Source organism: Phaseolus vulgaris, chromosome 2 (assembly GCF_051622355.1).
Source record: "Phaseolus vulgaris cultivar YP4 chromosome 2, ASM5162235v1, whole genome shotgun sequence".
Taxonomy (NCBI): Eukaryota; Viridiplantae; Streptophyta; class Magnoliopsida; order Fabales; family Fabaceae; genus Phaseolus; species Phaseolus vulgaris.
In genome coordinates, this window is record NC_143499.1 from 25,956,800 (window position 1) to 25,981,447 (window position 24,648).

Consider the following 24,648-nt stretch of genomic DNA (forward strand, 5'->3'; position numbering starts at 1 on the left):
AAGAAAAAGTTTTAAATGGTATTTGCTAGAAGTAGTTAATAATGTTCCCGTGAAGAGCCTTAATTAGCGACTAAATTAGCAACAATCTCAAAATTAATTTTACAAACTACTTGGAGAATGTTTAATAATTAATAACTAAAACTATAAAGTTTTTTTACGAAAATTATCACTTTAAATTCTACTATTATTTTATATTACAGTTTGAATTTGAAACAAAGATATACTCCGCATATCGACTATCTTTTGAAAAGTCTTAGGTTATTGTTAGTAGTAGTCTTTTTTTTTTATATTGTTTTTAAAACATGCCACCACAAAGTCAAATTATCCACATTTTAAATGGTTCCTAATAAATTTGATTATATTTTTTGAAAATATTACATAATGAATTAGCTAGGCTTATAACCACAATAAAGAGTTTTCTTATTCTGCTAAATTATTATAAACTAACCTCGTTGAAGTACTCTGAGTGTGAATGGTGCGACCAAATCTTCTTGTTTTGTACATATTGAACACAGTTTTTAATAGGTTAATCCATCGAATTATAACTCAAACACTTATGAATGTCTCACTGCAATTTAAATAAAACTGAAACAGCATATCCAAATGGTAATTTGAACAGGAAATTCAGTGAATGAGATAAGGCTTTAGTCTAGCTAAAAAAACAGTGTTGAAGAACCTTTGAAGTGGAAATTCACACTGATATGCGATATGGTTTTGTTTTAGTTGTTGTCTTGTTGTTCTTAGAGCTCTTTGGTGCAACAATGACAAGAGGGTAGGGGAAAGGAACATTGGAAAAAAGATGGTCCTTCCTATAAGCTATATTATGTATGGTGCACTGTGAAATGAATGAGTAGCAGTAGTAGTGGAGTGGAGTTCGTACAATACTGAATTCAAATAATGCGAATATGACGTGGTCTAGTGCAACACACATCTGAAATATATAGCACTCGCATGCACTTGCTGCACGACAAACAAAACCTGTGAGAAGAAAAAACAGACACGTATTATATATAATGTACTTTTCTCCTGTTAGGTTCCTTTCATCGTGCTCTTATTTTCCTAGTTATTCAAAACTTTGATAAAGAAATTTCGTAAGTACCTTAGGTTCCTGTTATATATATATATAACCAAACAAATATGCGTTATACATGTGCATGTTATGATGTTGTTGATACGGGTTAGATAGATTGAGATTTTTTTTGTATTTGCAGCTGCTAGAGGCAGTCTTTGTCTCTGTGTTTCTTTTGTATATAAAATCTCTTAAATATCTAAATTTATTTTTTATTGATAAAAAAATTTGCATGTGTGAAGAGATATATAGATACCAATTATATATTAAAGTATTAATGGTTTGCTAGAATTTTAGTAGCATATATGTATGCTCAGTGATCAGGATTGTCGTTTTAAGCAGCATCACAACATATCAACATCATGCAGTTGCTATTTCCATTAGCATCTTCGCATTGTATATATGATAAAGTCGGATAACATGTTAAAGTTTGAAAAACTGGTTTGTGACTATGATTTTGACAGTACTTCAACATTTTTTTAAGTCTAGCCTATAATTTATCAGGTCAGTTACTATCAATTCATTTATATAATAATTTCATAGTATAAAGAGAAAAAAAAGATTTTAAAGTGTTTGTGATGAAATTATATTTATTATCTGCATATTCAATAACAAAACAAAACAGTAACTTTAACTGCAAATTTAAAAATGATGTATGGGTAAGAAAGCTAAGTTTCCTTGATTTAAAATGTTAGGAATCTATCATATCATGCATTGGGACTTACTAAAGATGAGCCACATAAGTAGAGGTTTACAAATTCAATACTCAAGCAAGAGCTATAAAAAAGTCTATACTTTTGGCTGCATTTGAAGCCATAGAAAGTGTTGGAGTATGAGAAGTAATGGTCCTATGCAGAGGGAAACCTTTGTTTATGAAGATTGCAAAGTGAGTAAAACATGATGAAAGCATGGAAGTGAGAACGTGTATGAAGTTGGAAAGCGTGCTCGACAAGATTACAGGGGAAGGACCAAATCACCACATTTTGCCCCGTGTTCTAATGTGAAGCCATGCATGTGAGTTGAGAAGGAGGTTTGAGATATTTTCACATTCTGTGTGACATATTGTGCAGGACAACAAATGGTTGTCTTCCTTGAAGAGTCACACTCGGGTGCGAATCATATGATTATGTTTTTCCTGAAAGAGTGAAAAGATAAATGTTTGGCCACTTCCCAACCTACTTCTCTGATGTGTTGTCAATTTTTTAATGGACTGCTTTTTTCATTAATTAGCATCCATTCGTGTATTTGAAGATTTTATCTTCTCACTACCTTTTCACTTAAAAGCCATTTACTATAAAAGGCAAAAAAAAGTGTCAGAATTAGTTTCATTAATATACTCCCTCTGTTTAACAAATTAAACTGTTAGTACTGTCTACATTAACTATTTAGTTTAAATATACTGATAGAAATTCACTTCACAAATGTTAATATTATATTATTAATTATTAATATGATACATTACTATGAGATATTATATAATTAATATAAAATTTTAATTTTTATATTAGGTATTCTTATTTCACACGGTATCTAGAGCCTAACTAAACATCTCTAAAATGGTATGTCTAAATGACCCTACAGAGCAAGTTTATATAGAGAAATTATATTAATTACACATTAGAAGATATTCTTTTTTCCATCTAAATAAGATATCAATTCCTGTAAAAACATTATAATTAAAAGTGTAGTATCTGCTCTTGATTCCCAAAGCTCTACTTAAGTTTGGAGCATATAAATCATAACTTCTAATTGCACATAAGAATATGTTCATTTTTCTCGAAATAAGATATTTTTTCCTATAAAACATTATAATTAAATGTGTAGTATTTTCTCCTGATTCTCAAAGCTCTACCTCAATTTGGAGCATATATATCCAGCTTAATTTGGAGGCATATATATCCAGCTTGTTGCAAATATAGTTTATCCTAAGAGTTCTCAAAAACTAGTGAAGATATCAATCAACTGGCCATCAGAAATAACAAAACTTGTAATTTGTTTAAATTCAATCTTCTTCCCGTGAAACTCAATAAGTTTTGTCCTCCAAAAAATATAGATTACATACAAAATGTAGAAACGCCTGATTACCATAGTTCACTGTCATTTGTGCAGTCTTCGAGTTTAAGTTGTCTAAGGAGTTGCTTCAGCTATTAGTGTTTGCAAGTCACTAAATTCAGCTCAGAACTCATAGCTCAGTGTATTTCAGCAGTATATTGTGCATACTGTCATTTACACATACGGTTTCTGCCAAACATGCCTGCAGTTTGACAGTTTAATTTTCATAAACGGAAACTACATCATCTAGGGTTAATCAAACGCCAAACTATGTGTTTCTTCTCCCCTACTCGACAGCTTTCACATTCAATGAAAAGAAGAAAAAGGCTCAAAGGTAAAATCTGATTTGGATCTCACAATTAAAAACTTCAAATGTCATTCACATCATCAAACTGATATTATTATTAACCGCAGCAGTATCAAACTTCTCATTGTTGAAAAAACATCCTATGGACATGGAAAACTGCACATTAAGTTTAAAAAAATACAGTTTTGGTACAACAAAGACGAGGAGAAACTCGTATTATCCATGCCTGACAATAACTTGTATTATTCAATTGTGAGTATATCAGACAGCAAACTGTTTCAGGCAACTCTTGTCGCGAGGCAATCTATCTTCAAGCATCATGATCTAGAATGGATTAGTAAACAGATTAGCCAAGCAAGTCACTGAACAAGTTGGGATTCTGACTTGAGGGATTCACACCCATCTGCCTCACTAGTGCATCCTTATCCAAAGAATCTTTAGCATTTGGACCCTTAATAGATTGGGGCAAAGGCGTCGTAATTGTTTCTCCACTAGTAGCTTTTACAGGTGCATTTGACAATTCAGATAAAAGATTTGCATTATTCCCACTTACAGGTATAGAATAGCTACCACTGCCAGTACTCTCCGAATACAATCCCATAATATCAGTGGCATTTGTAGTAGCACCTACATTATCAGCTATTCCAGAACTAATGCTTGGGTCATAAAGTCCTTCTAATTGCTGGAACGGATCCACAGAGGAAGGAGCTGTAGTGACAGCTGATTCACCCAAGTCAAGCAAATCAGGAGGAGGGGGTTGATGAATTGTTTTTTCCACAGCTACTTCATTGGGTACAACAGCAGCCTTTGATCCCTGAGCTCCGTCTGCAGCATTAGATTTTGGAACCTTATGGCTTGTAGATGATCTTTTCTCAGGTTTAGTTGAACCACCAAACAATGAAGCAGCAAGCTTCTGCTTTTCTGGAGTAATATCAACCTGCGTCTTTCTTGAATCATAACTATCGCGTACTTTTGAATTAACAGCTGTAGCACCATCCACCTGTGTTGCCCCATTTGTTGGCTTTTGGGATGTAGAATAAGAATCAGAGGCAGATGATGCTGAAGACGAATAAGTAGGCCTACCCCACTTCTTCTGAACACCATCAAGCCTTAGCTTAAGCTCTGACGATCCAGCCTCTGATATTGATCCCACTGATGAAATATGGTGAGTTTCCCTGGAAGAAAGTGCCTCTGGTACTGGAACAATGTCGGATGAGGATGCAAATGAAACTGGAGCAGCTTTTGGTTGCATTGGAGCCTTTGGAACTTCATATGCCTCAAATCTTAGACCATGCTGCAAAGATTCATTATGATCCTGGCTTCTGAAATTGTTCATATTCCCCATTCCAGTGCGCTCATCCTCGGGAATATAGGATCGAGCACCCCTTTCTAGAGATTGCTGAACATACTCATTGAGGAAAGAAAGATTCTTGTCAACCTGCATAATAGATTCAGTATGCCAATAAACTCTTGCGGCAGAAAAACAATAATTTAAATGCATCGTTTCCAAGCAAAACACTTGCTATATTTAGTTAAATGAATTTGAATACTACAAAACGAAAATGCTATGCAGTGCATAAATATCAGAAACAAAATTGTTTTGGCACAAATTAATCAAGAGACTACTACTAACCAACAATCATTAAGATAAATATCTGGAAAGAACAGAAGCTCAAATCTCAACTTTTGTCAAAAAGAAATCAAAATTGCATGTCTTTCTAAACAAGGAAAATCACACTAAGCAAAACAACAAATAAGAAGCTTATAGAAATTTCAAAATACATTTCAATCCCATCAACCTTAATGCATTCTGTCCCTCAAAAATAATATTTTGGATGATCAAGTAGCATTTCAATTTCCTATCAGAAATTAATTATGCCAACATATACCCACATCTAACCAACAACATTACCGTCCATCCCATGAAAAAGAAAGAAAATGGAAATTATATCATATAAGGAGACTAAAAAACAGGCAAAATCCTTTATTCTTGTTGCGAAGCTGTTTCCAGAAAGGTGAAGGCTTGAATTTGACAAAAAACACAAAACTACATTTTCTGTAAGTAACAACTAATAAAATCAAAGGCTCATATTGCAACCCTCAAAAACTTAAATTTCAGATCAGGCATTAAAGATGTTATCTATCTATGTAAATTAGAATCTGCCCTATAGACATTTATTAATTGAGACATAAATATATAAGAGCTCAGCGAAAATGAACAAAACATTAAAATGAGAGCAATTCAGGCTGTCTCTGAAACTAATTGTTGAGTTGGAGAAAAATATATTTAAAAAATTGATTGGTTTTTCTTCTAATGTTTGCATACAGGTGGTATTTGATTAATGAATTAAGAATGAACTAGAAATTTTCAAGTCACAAACCAAGGCACCTACCAATCACAAACTATTTGAGTTGTTTATGTAAGTGAAAAACATGACTCGTTTATAAGCAAGAAAATTTTATCAAGAAACACTTGATGGATGCTGGAATTTGATTCATTTAAGGATCCATTTGGTGGCCAAGATAGGATAGGACAATCCTCATTAATGAATTGTAAAATATATGATTTCTTTATCCTATTATATATCCTAAGTGTTAGTGCAGAGTACTTTTTAAGGGAGGAGTGGGCAACATGACAAGATAGTTGACCTCCCTCCTACTTTCACATAACCCCACCTTCATTACAACCAATACTACCACATGACAAGATAGTTGACCTCCCTCCTACTTTTAGACAACCCCACCTTCATTACAACCAATACTACCACTATTTCTGGAGATCACACGTCGACTAAAGATATAGACATTTCATAGTATATAAGTGGGTGCAAACCTCACCTTATGAGCCGATTTTATAAGATTGAGTTAGGCTGAAAGTTGACTTCCTAATATGGTATTAGAATCTATCCTAACGAGAATTTGTTGAGCTTATCAAGGTTACCCATTATCGGGTCGTTATCGGACCATCCATAAATATATAGTCACACGCACGAGTTGACAGTCTCGGTATGAAGGGAAGGGATGTGTGAGATCTCACATCGACTATAAATAAGAACATTTCATAGTATATAAATAGGTACAAACCTCATTTTATGAGCCGGTTTTACAAGATTAAGTTAGGCTTAAAGTTTAATTCTTAATATCAACACTCATGTCATCATCCTCCTCATTATCATTGTCACCACTCATATAATTGTAGTCAATGTTGTTCCTACCACCACTCACCAAATATTTTGTTGTAAACCCAGGTATACCTTGTTTCTACTATCGTTGTCACCTTCGCCACAACAACAATTATTGTTTGCCTCACTACCACACCATGGTTGCTATTTCAACCACCACCACTTTCATCATTATTTCCAAAACTCTAATACTATGTTGAAAGGATTAGTGATAAAACAAGTCATGGAAGATGGTACTGCTCTAGTACCATGTTGAGGAGAAAGAATACAATTTCGTGTGTTTGGAACATGCAAGTATTCTTATTTATAATGAAGAAAATATATACAATAATAAGAAACAAAATCAATAATGGGAAACATTTGGTATCTCTAACCTAATCAACTCATATATATAACAATCCCTAAAAGGTTTTACTTGATTGCTTTGATTCATGCATTAAACACCACAAAAGTGCAAATCATTATAGATCAACACAGATAATATCATAATCTTAGGTAAGAAGATTCTATATTGGAATTAAACCTCAATGTCTTCACAACTTGCATCTCTTGGCATTATTGTTTCAACAGCTTCTGCTCCCAGACCTATAAGGGCTTGCAATTCATAGGCACGTTGCTGCAAATCTGTAGAATTGGATGCCAATAAATCTTCAATCAAAGATTGACACTGCAAGTAGACAAGAAAGAGGTATTCTTTATATCAATTACAATGGTGAAAAATATTAGATTGAAATGGTCATACAAAATGTTAACTCAATGATCCTATTTATATCAAGAATTTGGTCAAGTACTAGTGTATCATTACAACTATAAACCTGGGGACACTAATACAATAATAAGATTATCAGTAAACTATAAGCTTGAGTCATACACAATACGCTCAACAAATCACAAATAATTTAGAAGATTTGCAAGGTATTCTAAAATATTTTCATGATTGTCGAAGTACTTCAAATTTTTAATCAGAGTCTTAGTTGAGCAAGAGAAACCCAGTCACTGGCAACTTTTATTATTAAAAAACGTGCTTGGAATTCACAAACATACATAATTCAACTCAAGAAAGACATGTTTAAAGCGAATTTATATGAAAAATAAAAAATTTAAGATCTAATCTTAACGTTCCTCTGGTTCAACTTTATTATTTTAGATTATCACCCAAGAACTATTACAAACCAAAGAAATAAAATTCTACAGGTTAAAATGCCATTTGTGAAATTGGAAAACACCTATGAAGGACTTCTAAAAATTTGTTGAGGTGGGATTCTTTGCATGATGAGAAAGATGGGCAAACATACCATAAATTATAAGGGGTAGATTTTATATAGCCCTCAAAATTCAATCATTCATTAATCATTACTATCACAGCATGCCCATGAGGAAGAAAATATTCATATTTTTGAACCTAGTCTTTCAGCATATACCTCAGGTAGGATATCCACTTTCCTCCTAGCTGCCACTTCAAACGCATAAATTTTCATCAACGCTGAAATTGCATAAGCCTTCACAAAAGCAATAAATTAGTTTGAATTTGAAAACTTTCAAGCTGACAAATTGAAATTAGAGCAGGCCATAGGATGGATACAATAGAACTAACTATAATAGAATAGTTCGATGATGAAATGAAGTTTATGCAGAAAACATGTTATGACCATATAAACTAATGCTAGAAACATGATAAAACACCTAACATATATATGTTCTCATGTGAGCAGGAATACCCATGGCAAAAATTATTGCATGCTCGTCTAAATCATATCAGGAATGAAATGTAGTGGAACATAATTCCTGTATATCCATGTATTTCTAAATTTAAATAATTAAGCCAAACAACACGGTACTTATTGACGCAAGTCATACATAGATTTGGACAGGCAAGCATTTAAATTATCAATTAAGTAAAGTGAAATACTTGATTATTCAGCATTGTTATAAATCGCAGATCACAGAAAATGGCAGAAATCCAACAATCCGCAACATCATGCAACAATAACGCCATGGCCTCACATGCACACAGTGGAAGTCAAATAGCAGTTGAAAGAGGGCATATTTATATATATATATATATTGGAGAAGTATTGGAGGCTTCTAAGATCCTTGGTTACAAAGTGTTCCTTTAGCTGAGATATTTGAGCAACATCATTCCCCGTAATGACTATATCATCAACATACACTATTATATAGACACATTTTCTAGGGGAGGTATAACAGTAAAAAAACTGAATGATCTTAGACACATTTTCTAGGGCAGGTATGACACTAAAAAATTGAATGACCGGTTTCACTACATTTCAAAAGAGATAGAGGGAAGAGGAACAAGAAAGAGAGAGAATCAAGAATTTCAAATTCTCCCTTTTTCGTAGAAGTAGAAATTCTGCAATTTTCGGTGATCAAAATAGTTTCATAAATTTCTGGAATTTCAATTTCTTTCTAAATTCCATATTTAAACAACATAAGATTTCTCCACGAAGCATGTAAAATAATTATAAAAATGAATTACTCAGAAATATTCTCATCCAAACACAAGGTCAAGGAATTTTGCAATACAATAGCACCACTATAGCCACTATTTTTCAACACCATTAGAGACTGAATTAGTTGGAATGAGATAATTGGTTTATATAGATCGTTTCTGGTCCAGCCCAAATATCAAAATAACATTGCCATAAATATATAAATGGGAGAAATAGAGGAAGAAGCACAACAAAAAGAGTTTTAAAGAAACCAACAACCCTAATGTAATTTGACTAACTTTTTCTAACCACACATAGATGCATTTTCTAAATAAAAATAAAAGTTACATTAAGCTTTAAACAAAAGTAGATTTACTTTGCCTAATTTCAAAGTCAATATAACGTTACTGCGATACTGATGTCAATAAATACCTTAACATTTTCATCATTAGAATATGCCTCTGCAATGTCACATAACTTCCCACTGATGTATGAAGCAGAATACTTTCCATCAGCTGTTCCATATTCCCCCAGAACCCAACAGATGAGCTGCAATCAGTATTGTAAGAAACACATTTAATTTCTTCTCAGATCAAAATGAGAGGAGAAAATCCAAAAGCATGAGGTATAGAAAGTACTTGGAGAAACACAGAAGGAAGCTTGGGCTCTCCAATAATGCGCAAATATGATTCGACCTACATGAAACAGCTTGCATTCAGTAACATATTTATGCACACCTAGTGGAAATATCAAACAAACCAGTGCAATTATTGAAATGACATACAGCAGATGATCTCAATTGACTGTCTGCAGCATCATCGTCCTCCCCAAATCCTTCAGCAATCAACCGCATTAAATTATCTGCCACCTTAATATTAACAAGATCTCCAGCATGCTCAAAAACTTTATTCATGGTCTGCATAATCATAATAGCAGATATTATTAGCTAACAATGAATTTACGTAAAATCAATAATGTTGAGGCAACTATTTCAATTACCTGTATAAACCAATGATTACTTGGCGCAAATTGCTCAGCAAGTTCCACACATCGAGATGCTATATAGGTTTTATAGTGGTCATCACTTATGCTAATCATGTAATCAATCATTCTGTCAACAATCACTTCCACATTGGAGGACTTGGTCATTTTGTATAACAGTTCGAAAGTTTTCCGTTTCAGACTATCATCAGGGTCCTGCATAACATCATATTTAATCAGAATTCCAATTCAAGCATGATCATCAGGAACTATGCACAGGGATATAACTATGTAAACAGCCGAGAGCATTGTGGTTTTATGTGATAAACATAATCAGGGTACTTTCAGCGAAATCTGATAGGTTTCATACATCAATGAACAAAAATATTAGAATATACCCCTTCACAATCATGACCAGTAACAGGTTAGTAAATGTTAAATAATTATATTTATTTTTACATCATTGTGTCTTGTAATGGGTCAGTTTTTCTGTCTTTTTCTGCTGTAGCAGTTTCGGCAGGTGCAACAGTCTGGTGTTATCACAGTGTACCTTTTCTTACTGTTGTTACACACACACATATATGTTAAAGATGAGTGAAAAACTCAAGTTTTTCTCTCCAAACTTCATATTTAAGTTGTTATAAGAGCAGGTTCCAATCCCACTCTGCCATTCCAGTCCCTGGCCACCATCTGCCACTGGCAAATTCTCTGGTGTACCACAGGTCAATTCACCTCATCAAACAAAACTCATTTTAGCTTGTTCCAGAAGCAAAAACTGTTTCACATTCCTTCTCTTCTCTGTTTGATAAGTGAGTCTAAGTTCCCCTTCTTCGTTGGCTTGATTTTCTCTATGCTCCAGCAACATGGCTCATTGTGGTCCTGTTTTCTCCATTTCTAGAACTTCAACCATAACCTCTAAGAAACTCTTGATGGCAAAACAATCTATCTAGGTCAACTTCAATGATCTATGGTTCCTTGCTCAGGAATATCATGTTCATTCAGAGAAAGATATTGAAGTGTTGTCAGACAGTCACCACCAGTAGAAAAAGCTTGATTTCCAAACTTTGAGCTTTGTTGTGGCAATTTGTAGGGCCCAACATTTGAGGAAACTTGAGGACTTTCAAAACAAATTACTCCTTTCGGAGAAAGGTTCGAAATATCTTTGCCAACGATATTCAACACTTATATGATTCTGCTGAAAAATTGGCATCTTTCCAGCAATTTGATCATGACAAATCTCTTTAATTGCTCAAGCTCAATCTACAGTTGAAGAATTGAAATTTCTGGAAGCAAATTTTGTAGGTGAAATGAAGAAACTTGAAAAGTTGGGCATGATGTTGGTCTTGCATGCCATGAATTCAGATTTTAATCATATTTGTCACCAAATTTTGACAGGCCATGAAATTCCTTCAAAAGAAAACTTGACAACACGTCTTTTTCGTGTTCCAACCTTGAAAAATAGTGGGAGTTCATCTAAAACTATTGAATTTTCAACAATGGTATCTACTTGGGAAAGAAGAGGTTGTGGAATTCGATGAAGACGAGGTGGCAGAACCCACTGCTCACATTGAAAAAAGGATAGGACATATTCAAGAAATATTTTATTCTTTGCACGACAATCCTAACCAGGCAGCACCTTTGTCCAAATCTGAAACATTTTTTTACGAGGAGTACCAGAAATATCTTAGAATAAAATTCAGCAACCAACATCTTTGGTGTCAAACCAAGCCCAACCATCATCAGTGTCAAGTGTCTCCACATTCTATATTTCTCAATCCGTGGGAGGGTCAAGGTTCATGGATTGTTGATTCAAAAATTTTGACCATAATTTTGGTAATAATTCCTTGTTTTCATCTATTTCTTAACCTAAATTCCCTCACCTTGTTACCCTAGCTAATAGGCCTAAAGTTTCATCTCTAGAAGTCGGTCAAGTTCCTCTTTCTCCTCAAATTTAAACTTCATTTTTTATATTCCTAATTGTCCCTAAAATTGTATCACTATAAATCACACTTGCACCTTAAATTGCTCAAAAACATAACATTTGGTTCAAAATCCTGTCATATATGAACACGGTAATAGTCGTTTGACAAGCGTAGGCATGAATGCCTTTGCTATTAGAAACCACCCCCTCTCTGAAGTCTTGTTGCTTCACCACCAAAGCTTTTTGCATGATCATTTGGGTAATCTAGATCATGTAACATCTATCAGTTTCGGATATTTTGCAACATTAATTGATAAATATTCTCAATGCACTTGGGTATATTTAATGAAAATTTGGTCTAACCTTTTGTCTATTTTCTGTCTTTCTTCAATGAGATCAAGAACCATTTCGGAAGAATAATTGAAATTCTTAGAAGTGATAGTGTCAGAATATTTCTCTACTAAACTTTCACATTTTTATCCTCTAAAGGCATTTATTTTGCCTCAATCCACATGTTCTCACACACCAATAAAATGGAATAGCAAAAAGAATAAAGCAACATTTTGTTGAAACTACACACACCTTAATGTTTAATATAAATGTTCCAATATATCATTGGGGTGATGCAATTCTCACTACTTGTTCTCTAATAAATAGGACACACTCTTCCTCCTTAAAAATAAGTTTCCTATTCAATCATTTCTCCAATGAAGCATTGCATCATGCCTCTCCTCAGGTCTTTGGTTGCACATGTTTTGTAAATGATGACTCTTTAGTCTAGACAAACTTTTTTCAAGAGCTATTAAATGTCACTTTCTTCAATATTCTAGTTCTTGAATCCATTCACACCTCTACCTCAAGGCAAGGACATGATCAACCTCATTCTCCAACTCACAATCTAGTTGAAATTGTTTCACCTCCTCTCATTACATACCAACAAAGGACATAGAAAGCTAGACCTACCTTGCCTGAAGACTCTCCTGATCCTTTTCCTTCTTTGTCAACTTCCCATACAAAAAATCCTACCTTACAAAAGGAATTTAATCTACTCAAAATTTTCATCTTATGTATAATTTTCAGTTATTATTATCTTCATCATACTTTTCTTTATTTCTTCCTTATCCTCTCTTACTATTTCAAAAATGTACATGAAGCACTTAGTCACCCTAAATGGCTGCAAGTCATGATTGTTAAAATATAGGCTCTTGAACATAGGTGAGAGTTGGGTTCCTTTTCCACCTAGGAAGAAGGTGGTTGATTGTGAATGGGTATATGCTACTTATTTCAGTCCTAACGGTGAGTTTATTGTTTTATGGCCCAATTAGTAGCAAAATCCTACACTAAGTTATATGGTCTTTGATTATGAGATACATTTTCCCCTTTAGCTAAGATTAATATTGTTCACCTCTTCCTTGATATGGTTGTTTTGACCTCTTCATCAACTAGACACTAAAAGTGTCTTTCTTCACAATGAGTTGGACAATGAGATTTAGATGGAGCAAATTCTTAAATTCATTGCTCAAGGGGAGTTTGGTTTAGTTTACAAACTTCATGATCTCTCTATAGGCTTAAACAATGAGCTTGCTTTGAAAATTTAGCCATGTTGTGTAGAATTTTGGAATGAAAGGTAGTGAAGCATGTTGCTCTATTTTTTATGGCACACTTCTCATGGAAAATGTGTTTACCTTATTGTTGATGATAAAGTCATCAAGAAATGATGCTGCTAGAATCTCCCAATTGAGACAACATTTATTCAGTCTCTCTCATACCAAATATATTTGCTATCTAAAATACTTTCTCAGGATAGAGGTGGCTCGATCCAAGGAAAACATTGAGAAAGTATGCCTTTGATATCCTAGAAAAAACAAGCTTAATGGATTGTAAGCTCATTGACAGCCCCAAGGGTCCAAATCAAAAGTTAGCAAAGCAAGGTGAGACATTCAAATCCTAAAAAGTATTGGGGAACAATTGGAAAACTCATTTGTTTTAACAATTACCAAATATTACCAACAATTACCAAACTCATTCTGTTCAACGATTAGATCATACTATTTATATGCTCCAGCTTGAGAAGTGTCAAATAAATATATAAATTTTATATTATTGTGTCTAGTAATGGACCAGTCTTTCTTTTTCTCTTCATTTTGTGGTCGTTTCATGTTAAAATTCAGATTTAAGTGTAAATACTGGGTGAGAACCTTAACAGATTTGTATGTGATATTATAGAATCATGCAAACCAGCATTGATGGGAGAAAAAGTTCAGACTTGCTTGAAGAGGAAACTCAAACTAAAACTGAATCGTGAAACCATACTTTAAAAGTCCACAGTACATGTTACTGTCTCTGTAACATCTGGTGTAACAGTGACAATAGTCTTATGGTCTAATTCATTTTTCTCGTGCACTGACAAACCTGCTACTGTCTCTATAACAACTGGTGTAACATTGACAAGCCTTATGGTCTAATTCATTTTTCTCGTGCACTGACAAACCTTAGTTTACCCTCTAGCTATAATTTGTCAGCAACTCTTCACAAGGAATTTCTACAGCATGACAATCTTAGTCAACGGTCTAGACCAGCATGAAAATAACAGAAATTCATCAACACTGATCATCATTTGGTTTGCACTTGCATACTGGATATGAAAACATGAAGTAAAACAAGCATCGAATGATCTACAACACATAAGCTAAATGATTCCAATTTTATCAAAAAACACAATAAACTCATCTTTATGAGGAACATTCCTCACCTCTAAGCAGTCAATGACGGCCAGTTGATGTTGTTCTGCAATATGTGGACTTAACTTTATCAACCGACCAAGGGCATCAATGCCCATGTACTTGAGATTATGACTGTCACTCTGCCAAAATGACAACATATACGTAACACACAGTAGTTAAAATCCACCAATACAATCACATTGCATGCAAACTTAAAACACATTGCACCAAAAATATAAAAAGCAAACCTTTAAAAATTTAGCTATCACATCCGCTGCAGCCTCTAATAACTTAGAGTTGGGATATATAGAAGCAACACAGCATATGCACTCATAGAGAACAGCATTCCCTATGTTGGTCATAGAATCACTCTTCCTAATTATATCACCAAGCACGGTGTACATGTGTCCACTAGCCTGCTTGTCACCACTTCCCAACAATGCCAGAATTTTCAGCATCTTAATCTAAACACTCAAACACAACAAGTAGCAAGTTTAAGCAAGAGGATCGAGTAAGTAACATGCAAAAACAAAATAGTCTTAAATGGATAAGTTTCTCCATAAACCTATCTTCCTAGTTTAGTTTAATTTTAAGGTCAAAATTAATCATTTTTAGTTTCTTGTTTTTTCTTCTCGGGGGAGAAAATTATCCAAAAGTTAGCTAGAATTTAACCTGAATGAAGGGTGCAGGCATTTGGTGATAATCATAAGTCTTGGGCAACCGGTGTTCTGCGACCTGTTTAAGAATGTTGACGAAACTAACGACGAGATCCTTGTAAGAATTAGCATCGTCGGAGACGAGATTAAAGAGAGGGCAAAGAGAAGCGCCCATGACTCCAGGATCGTTATCGCACAAGCGCTTGCGAAAATTGGACAACAGGTGGGAGACGGAGGAGGGAGATTTCTGGTAGAAGCGATGGAGCGCCATAACGGCCTTCTTCCGGACGGCGTCCTTGGAGTGGTTAAGGAGGTCGACGACGCGGGGGAGGACGGCGGGGATGGTCTCCTCGTTGATGAGGCGGCAGACGGCGTTAAGGGCGGCGCAGACGACGAGGTAGTTATCGGAGGCGAGATCCTTCTGGATGGTGTTAACGATGAGGATGATGAGGTCGTGATCGTCGCTGAGGAAGAGCGTGACGGCGAGGTAGCCGGTGCGCTTGAGGAGGAGAGCGTCGTCGTGTGTCATCTTGACGGCGTGAATGTAGCCGAAGGAGGCGTCGTGGCCTAGCATCTCGACGTAGAGGAGGCGGATGATGTACTCCTTCATCTTGCGCTTGGGCGTGTCGGCGTCGTTGATGCGTCGCTTAAGGGTTTCGATCTCGCGGAGGACGATGCGGTCCTCCTCGGCCTTGGATCGGGCCTCGCCGATGGACTTGATGAGGTCCAGAAACTCCTTCGACTGCCCGTGCGACCCCATTGCAAGTTCTCTACCAAGCGTCTTCAGCTGCTCCATCTGAGAATTATAAACCAAGAAGAAGAGAGATTCAAGAATAAGAAGAAGAAGAAGACGACGAGTGGAAACACACACGGCGTCGATAGGAGCAACCCGGTGTCCAAGAAGGAGAGACTAATTTGCTGCACACTCTTGTCCGTTTCGCTCAATATTACCACGGGTGGGTCCCCACTCATCACGGGTCGGGTCGGATCACATCCACCTTGCCTTCTACTGTACTCATTCGCGGCGTCGCTCAAGCGTATGATTATTTTTTTGGGATTTAACCATGTTTTTTTCTAACACAGGTTCTTTTGTTTTTACCGTCTAAAATTATAAGAAAAAATATTCTCTCTACTCCACGTGATATATTTTTTTATATAAATAGAATTATAAATTATCTATATAATCATTTATTTAAATTGTGTATTCTTATTATCATATTTTTTTACTTACAGGAATTGAAGAGTATTAAAAAATTATAATGTATATATATATATATATATATATATTACTCAACTAATCTCTTAAAATTTTTATCATTATATATTTATCAGGAACATAATTATCTATAAGATATTTGGATAAAAGTATTGAATAAAAGATAAAAAAAAAAAAATATATATATATATATATATATTCAAATTATTTAAATTTGAAATATTAAAAAACTTCTTTCAAATTTAAATTGATATTATATATATAGATATTTAAGTCTCTTTTTGCTTTAATAAATTATGTTTTTTGGTAAATTATATTTTCTCAAATTCATAGTATAAAACAAATTGGAAGGTGAAAGTTTTTAAATTTTTAAATTTGTTATCTTAGTTTTATATTGTTGGTGATTGAGTGAATTACGTCACTCGATATTGGTAGTGATCGGATGAAATAAAATTAATGTATTAAAATAAGATAAAAAAATATACTACAAATAAGATAACACCCAATAAATATTATAATGTCTTTTTAGTAAACACAATCCATATATCGTTCATTCTAATATAAAGTAATTAATTGATTAAAAAAAACGAAACAAGAACTATTAAGAAGGAACAATAATTGTTCAAATTGTAGTAAATGTTATTTAAATTTTATTAAGTAAATTTTTTTATTAGTTTGTGTTCTTAAATATAAGTAACTTAGCTTTATTAATATTTTGTGACTACTAGAGTTTTGGTGATTGAAAATTGTATGAATAAAACTTATTAAATGTGTTCTAGCAATTTTGTTACACTCCTCTAATAGTGAATAGTGAAGGCTAATATTATTTGTTTATGGTTTATTCTTGAGTATAGAAATTAAAGTGAGACTACTAATATACAGAGATTATGTTAATAAATGAAGAGGTGAGTTAATTGTTTAATTATATATGTAGCATTTGCCAGGGTAATTTAAAATACAATTTTGTAACTTTTTTCAGCCTAGACAAATGTGTTAAAAACGTGTTGATAAATCAATTTGAATTGAAATAAGGTTGTACTTATTTGATATAAAATTTATAGGAAAATATGTATCTAAGATAAATTATAAACACACTTAATAAAGCATATATGACACTTACATTTATCATTTTCAATCATTTATTAAAAAAAAAAATTGTTTACCTATTTAAATCTAAGATATTAATTCACATTAACAAGGTATATGTAGATTTAAAAAGTCTTCAATAGTTTCAGAAGTGTAGAGTATTTAAGGTAAATGGGATTGAATAACTAGTAAAATTCCAAATGTTTGATTCCAAATTCCAACAATAATGTAATATCTATTATGCTCATCATATATATCATTTATTAATCATATAATATTTCGTACTTAATTTCAGCTTACTTTTGCTTTTATGAATCACATGACAGAGGTCTATTTTAATTACATAATAAACATAAGTCTAAATTAGAAACATTTATCATCTTAAGAAATTAATTATATCTTAAAAAATTAAGTAATTACACTTTATTTCTAAAAGCAACACTATTATAATTAAAAAATATAAATAAAATATTTGATTAATTGTATCAATAATTTTAATGTAAATGTTTTTTTCTCAGCAACCAAATTTAATGTATATTGTTATTAATTACATTATATATTATTTTATGTTTTAAAATAATTAATTAAATTTGTACAATTATAATTAATATATATATAATATACTAAAAGGAAATTATTATTTAAATTACCACTTTATTACAAGAAAAAAGTAAAATCAAACTTTCCTTAAAAAAAAGCAAAATTATTACTTAAATAACTACTTTAATATTAAAAAAAGTCAAAACTGTAAATCGGGGGAGAAGTTCTTTCCAATTACTATTTATTCAAATTCATAGTTTTTTTAATAACAATTTCCAAAAAAAATTGTTAAAAAAGACCCATTTTCGGGAAAAATAAGCCTAAAGAGACTGCTTTTTAGGACAAAACCTGAGTTCAAATATTGTGTGTTCATATTAAATTTATTCGGACTCAAAAAATCATATAGAATAAATTTAATAATAATAAATATTTATAAAAAAATAAGTGCAGCTTCTAATTTTGTGACTGCAAAATTTCCAGTTTTGTTCATCCTAAAAAATTACAATCTTGCTTTCGGTAGAGACAGAGTTAATTAATGAGACTTTACCATTAAGGTATAATTTTATAAGTCAAATGAATAAAATTTTAAAAAATTATTAAAATGGGTAAATTGTGAAAGTTTAGTTAAAATTTGATTGTATTAAAATCGTGTATAATTTTAATTCAAATACAAATTATTTATTTTGATAATTTTTAAAAATTTATCTATTTTAATAATTAATAAGTGATATTACATTTTTACCTTTATTAAGGAAATTTTAATTAATTCCGATGAATAGTGAGTGGAGCTGAAAAAAAGGTACACCAAGAAAAAGATGGTACCTAAAAAATCTAATACCAAAACATGCACGAGTTTCACGAGGGATACCAACCACTCACCTCCTCCTAAACCACACATTCATAGTTAATTTATTTACTATTAATGTGAATATTTACATTGTTAATATATAATTATTGAATTGTTTCACACATAATTTAATAGCAATATAATAAGTTAACATAATTTAACATTTGGTATGCTTACTGGTTTAGGCATTACATCACCTTAGTACTTGTTTAGTTTTTCTCTAATGCTGACTTTGATTAAAGTGATTTACTATTTACGAAGATGAAAAGAATTCACTGATATGTTGAGAAATGCAAATATTACATGTGTTAATTGTTCATATAATATTATTTATACTTTTATTTTTTTATTTAGTTTTTTTTTTCTATCTAGTAAGTTTTTGTTTTTATTTTCTAATCTAACACATTTTAAAGATAAAATAATAATAATAAATTAAAAAAATTAATAATTTAATTTTGAATGCATTAAATAAATAAATTTTTTTAATGTTTAAAATAGTTATTAATGAATAAATAAATGAGTTTTTACAAAGTAAAAATAAAAAAGTAATAAATTAAAAATGTTTAGTTTTAAAAAAATAAGAATAAAGAAAATAAAAAATTAAACCCTACACCAACATAAAAGTTGAATCTATAAACATAAATTAATATTTATTTTTATTATTATTTATGATGTAATTATGTTAATTTCAAGTAAAAAAATACATGACATAATTATAAAAAAACCAAAGTCAACTAATATTAATTAGTAGTGGACACACAAATAATATTGAAGTGTCTATCCTAAATGCAAAATCCTAAAAAAAACTAATGCAAATGCTACCCTTAATGCTTAAAAATAAGTAGAAGAAAAATGTAAAAATAAATAAATATAGAAAATAAAACAACAAAAATAAAAATAAAAACAGAAACATAAATAAATAAAGAATGATAGAAAAAATAATAATAACTAAAAACATAAAAGATATAAAATAAAGGCAAAACAAAATAAGATAGAGATAAAAGATATAAAAACAAATTAAAAACAAATCTAAAAAAGATAAAGATAAGAGATATAAGGCGATACTAAAAAATATGTCACACCCAACATCTTTGATTTCTTTCTTTCCTTTTGTATTACACACCCAACATTTTGTTTGTTGTCAACAAATGAATTCATTATATGTCATTGTTCACTATGATGGGTAAATGAAAGAATGTCTCGTTGAAGGATGTACATTCAATTATATGACACCAAAAGTTGTTGCTATCAAAAGGAAAATAACTTACAAAGAATGAAAGAAGTCATTCTCGAAAAACTGCATAGAGAAGCAGAAGAAAGGGTCGCAACAATTCACTTTTGCTACCCGACTAGACTTTGTGGAGGGGTAAATCATTACACCACCATCGAGATGACCAAGGATTATGATGTTGAGGCGTTCTCTGACATCTACGACTTCATTCAACTACTATATTTACTAATCAATAAAAATGTTTATAGTGTTGTATAAATGAGATGTTTTTAGTAATTTTAGTTTATTTAATCACCACTATATTGACTGCTCAATTTTTATTTGATATGCATGTGAATTCTTAAAATAAGTTTTCAAAAAAGATAAATTCAGTGTATACATTAAAAAAAATCATTCAAATATAAAAGCACAATTTCGTGAGTTAGTTTGTAATAAAAAACTAAAAAAAATTAATAAAATCGCCTATTATACTCAAATATAATGTTATGTATTTAAAGTTAATTAATAACAGAATATTTCTTAAAAGTTATTTTAAAGATTGGTTGGGTATTATATAATATTAGTGCGAAAACACATACGTTTACGCACTATCCGCATTTTTTATTTTTATCATTTATATATATATATATATATATTTAATATTAAAATTTAATTAAATAAATATTAATTTATCTAAGTGATATATTATGAAAAATATAACCAACATAATAGTTATATATGGTAAATTTATAAATATCATGCAATTTTGTATATATGGTAAATTTACAAATGTCTACAATTTACATAGTAGTTAACCATTTGGTGTCTTAACAAGATTAGTAATAAAATATAAACTTTATATATATATATATATATATATATATATTATAAAGAGGAAAACAGTAATTTACAATGTCATGGTTTTGTCGTAATAAATTTTAAGACACCAAAAAAATTGATATTGAATATGTCTTTCCTTTTTCCTGTCGTTTAGAAGAAGTGAAGTATTTGTATTCAATAGTCATTATTCATCTTCTATTTGCAATATTGTCTCTAAGTCTGTCTTTCACGTTCTAGTGTTACTCTTTTGTCACTTATATTTTCATTTTATTATATAATCTATTAAAATCTAGAAAAAACAATAAACATTGGAAAAATTATTTAAAAAAATTCTAAAATATAAATATTATTAATGAGAGTTGTAAAGTAAAAGTAAAAAAAAAAAAGATGCAAAACAATTATTAGTGTATAATATTACAATGTCATGGTTTTTCTGTAATAAATTTTAAAACACCAAATAAAGATTGATATTCAATATGTCTTTCATTTTTCCTGTCAAAAGAAAGTATTTGTTCAATAGTCATTTTTCATCTTCTATTTGCAAGATAGTTCCTTTCATTGTCATACCAGTCATTAAGCATAATTAGCTTGAAAAAGTAAGGCACGAGTAACATTTAAAAGGTGTTGGTGTTTACGTTCAACAATACCATTTTGTTGAGGTATTTTAACACAAGTAGTTTGATGTGTTATGCCTTTAGAAGCGAAGAAAACATGCATATTAAATTCTGGTACATTATCGGTACGAATGACTTTTATTTTCTTATGAAATTGAGTTTCCACATAATGAGTAAAGTTTATGATATGACTACGAACTTCAGATTTATCACGAAGCATGATAACCCATGTATAGCGTGAAAAATCATTTACAACAGTCAAGAAGTATTTAAAACCTTGCATAGAAGTAATGGAACAAGGACCCCATATATTAAAATGTACAATGTCAAAGACAACAGCAGTAGCAGTAATGCTCAAAGAAAAAGGCAGTTTCTTTTGTTTGGCACGATTACAAGTATCACACAAATCAAGTTTGCCAACAATAATGAAGGGATATTGAGCACTCAATACAGTTAATCTTTCATGAGAAGGATGACCCATTCTATAGTGCCACAAATGTTTATCCTTAATATTACAATTAATAGAAGGAATATTAATATGTGGTGTGGTGTGTGATGGTACATAAAAAGAATTAAAAAGGTACAGTCCAACAATGGCCTTAACTATACCAATCTTCTCGTGTGACCGATTGTCCTGTATTATGTAGTGAGTATAATTAAAAGTTAAGGTGCATTTAAGTTGTAAAGACAGTTTAGAGGCTGAAATAAAGTTCAATTTAAATTGTGGAACATATAGCACATCAAGAAGATAAAATTTATCAGAAAATTTTACTAATCCAGAATAATGTGCAAAAAAATTTTGACCATTAGGGAGATTAATTAGAACAGGAGTAATTTCTGTGTAGTGTGTAAAAGCATAAAGATTGGTGCAAACATGATCAGTGGCACCCAACCTGGTTAATTTGCGCCTGAGCATAAGTGGCAGGAGTGATATTCTGACGCAGGAGATCACTCAAGAATTGGTATTCTTGAGAAATAAGTTGAAAATCTTTAATATCCTGTTCTTTAGAAGTATCATCAACAGAAAGATCATCAGTAGTAATCAAATTATGAATCTGTGTAGGTCGAACAAAATTCTAGGTTTTATATCCAGGGGGAAAACATGTTTCTTGTAGCATGTGTCAATGGTGTGGCCAGTTTTATTACAGTAGGTGCAAATTTTTCTACCAGATTGGTTTCTATTGTTTCTAGTGTCTGTAGTAGGAAACCCGACTTTCCTAAAGCAAAAGTCTCATTATGGCCCAGCTTACCACAAAAACCACACAACAAAGGATTGGATGAAGCAGTGTGACTAGCATTAGTACTATGTATAGGCAGAACAACAAATAATTGACGTTCTTGTTGGACAACTAGAGAATTTTTTTTTGGAATGGGAGGTATAGGATCCAGCAGCAAAACACGTGAACGAATGTTATTGTATTGATCATTTAAACCCCTAAAGAATTGCATAGCACGGTCTTCACATTTTCTTTGGTTTATCACAGTTTGAACAGAACATGAACACTTAACATAATAGGTGCAGAGAGGGTTAGGGCGAAAATTTTCTAACTCATCCCAAATGATACGTAGTTTGGTAAAGTAGTTAGTGACAGAAAGATCACTTTTAATTAAAGAGGCAACTTCTAATTATAAATCAGAAATACGGGATAAATCACCCTGAGAATAACGAGTTTTCAAATCGTTCCAAATTTCAACAGCAACATCCATCCAGATTATACTCTGCCTAATTGGGAGTGAAACATAATGAACTAATTAGGAAACCACCATGTTATTGCAACGTGACCACGCAAAAAAAAAATTGGGTCATCTTTCGAAGGACAAGAGTGATCACCGAGGATGAACTCAACCTTGTTCTTGGCGCTTAGAGCGGTAATTATCGAGCGACTCCAAGAATGATAGTTGGTGGAGTCAAGAACTGGCAAGACCAGAGAGGTTGCGGGATTTTCACTTGGGTGCAGATACAAGAAATTGTTCGTCGGTTGTTCCGATTGAATCGGCGGTGTAACCACCTCGTCAGCCATTGATTTGCGCAAGAAAAAGGGAAAATCAAAACGCTTAAGAATAACAGGAAAATAATTGATAAAAGAAATAAAAAAAAATGGAAAACGTGAGATAAAACGAAAGAGAAAAGGGAGAGAACAGAGTAGCGCAACAGAGATCTTCTATGATACCATATTGAAGGTGCAAAGCAGAAAAACATAAGTAAAGAACAGTGTGTGAAAGATTTGCTAGTGGCAAATGTTGAATCAAGTGGTGTTCAAGCTTCGAAGAATCCAAACCCTTTGAAGGATGATGAAGGCTGGTTGTGCTTGTTGTTGTTGAGTTGTCCTTTAGATAGGATATGGGGTAGATTTAATGTGTAATCCACTCCTGATTGAATCCAAAGCATAAACACTCTCAATCCTTTTAAAAGAAAAGTGTTTTTCAAGCTAAGTGAAAAACAACTTGTTGTTTTGTCGAAACAACTGATTGTTTTATACTTAGATGTTTTTAGAAAAGGTTGAAAGTTGTTTTTATGGTTGACTTGCTGTCGAAACCAAAACAACCGATTGATTCGAGGAAACAACCGATTTTTTTGCTTTGGTACCATAACAGAAAAATGGTTTGTGCTTTGACTGAGCATTAAATAATTTTCCAACTGCTTACGCTCTAGTTTTTAATGCTTTGACCAATCTTTAAATGCAATTAATAGTTTGTTAAGATTTGATAACAAACAACATCTTTGATATATACAGAAAAACAGATTTGAGTTTTTCACTAATTTTGAGTTTTTGAAAGGTTGAGATTTCTTAGAGATTGAGATTGATCAAAGAGTGTGAGCTAGAATTTTCTCTTATATTGATTTCAGATTTGTTCTGTAAACAAGTGTAATCCTTGTATCTGTTGAAAGAAACCTTGCGTGTTTGTTGAAAAGTGATGTGTGTTCTTGAGGGGATCAAGATCAGCATTCTTAG

General features: G+C 32.1%; 1 protein-coding gene across 1 annotated transcript; it reads right to left on the reverse strand.

Annotated features, from left to right (window-relative positions):
• Positions 1-3,480: 3,480 nt before the first annotated feature.
• Positions 3,481-16,411, reverse strand: LOC137811096 (Adaptin family protein). Its single transcript, XM_068612683.1, has 10 exons — positions 15,358-16,411; positions 14,934-15,149; positions 14,715-14,825; positions 10,060-10,257; positions 9,845-9,976; positions 9,699-9,755; positions 9,493-9,609; positions 8,032-8,109; positions 7,134-7,277; positions 3,481-4,866 (listed from the first exon to the last, which is right to left on the reverse strand). Exons 1-10 carry the CDS (start codon positions 16,135-16,137, stop codon positions 3,775-3,777), a joined length of 2,925 nt encoding a protein of 974 aa, XP_068468784.1. The 5' UTR covers positions 16,138-16,411; the 3' UTR covers positions 3,481-3,774.
• Between the last annotated feature and the right edge of the window lie 8,237 nt (positions 16,412-24,648).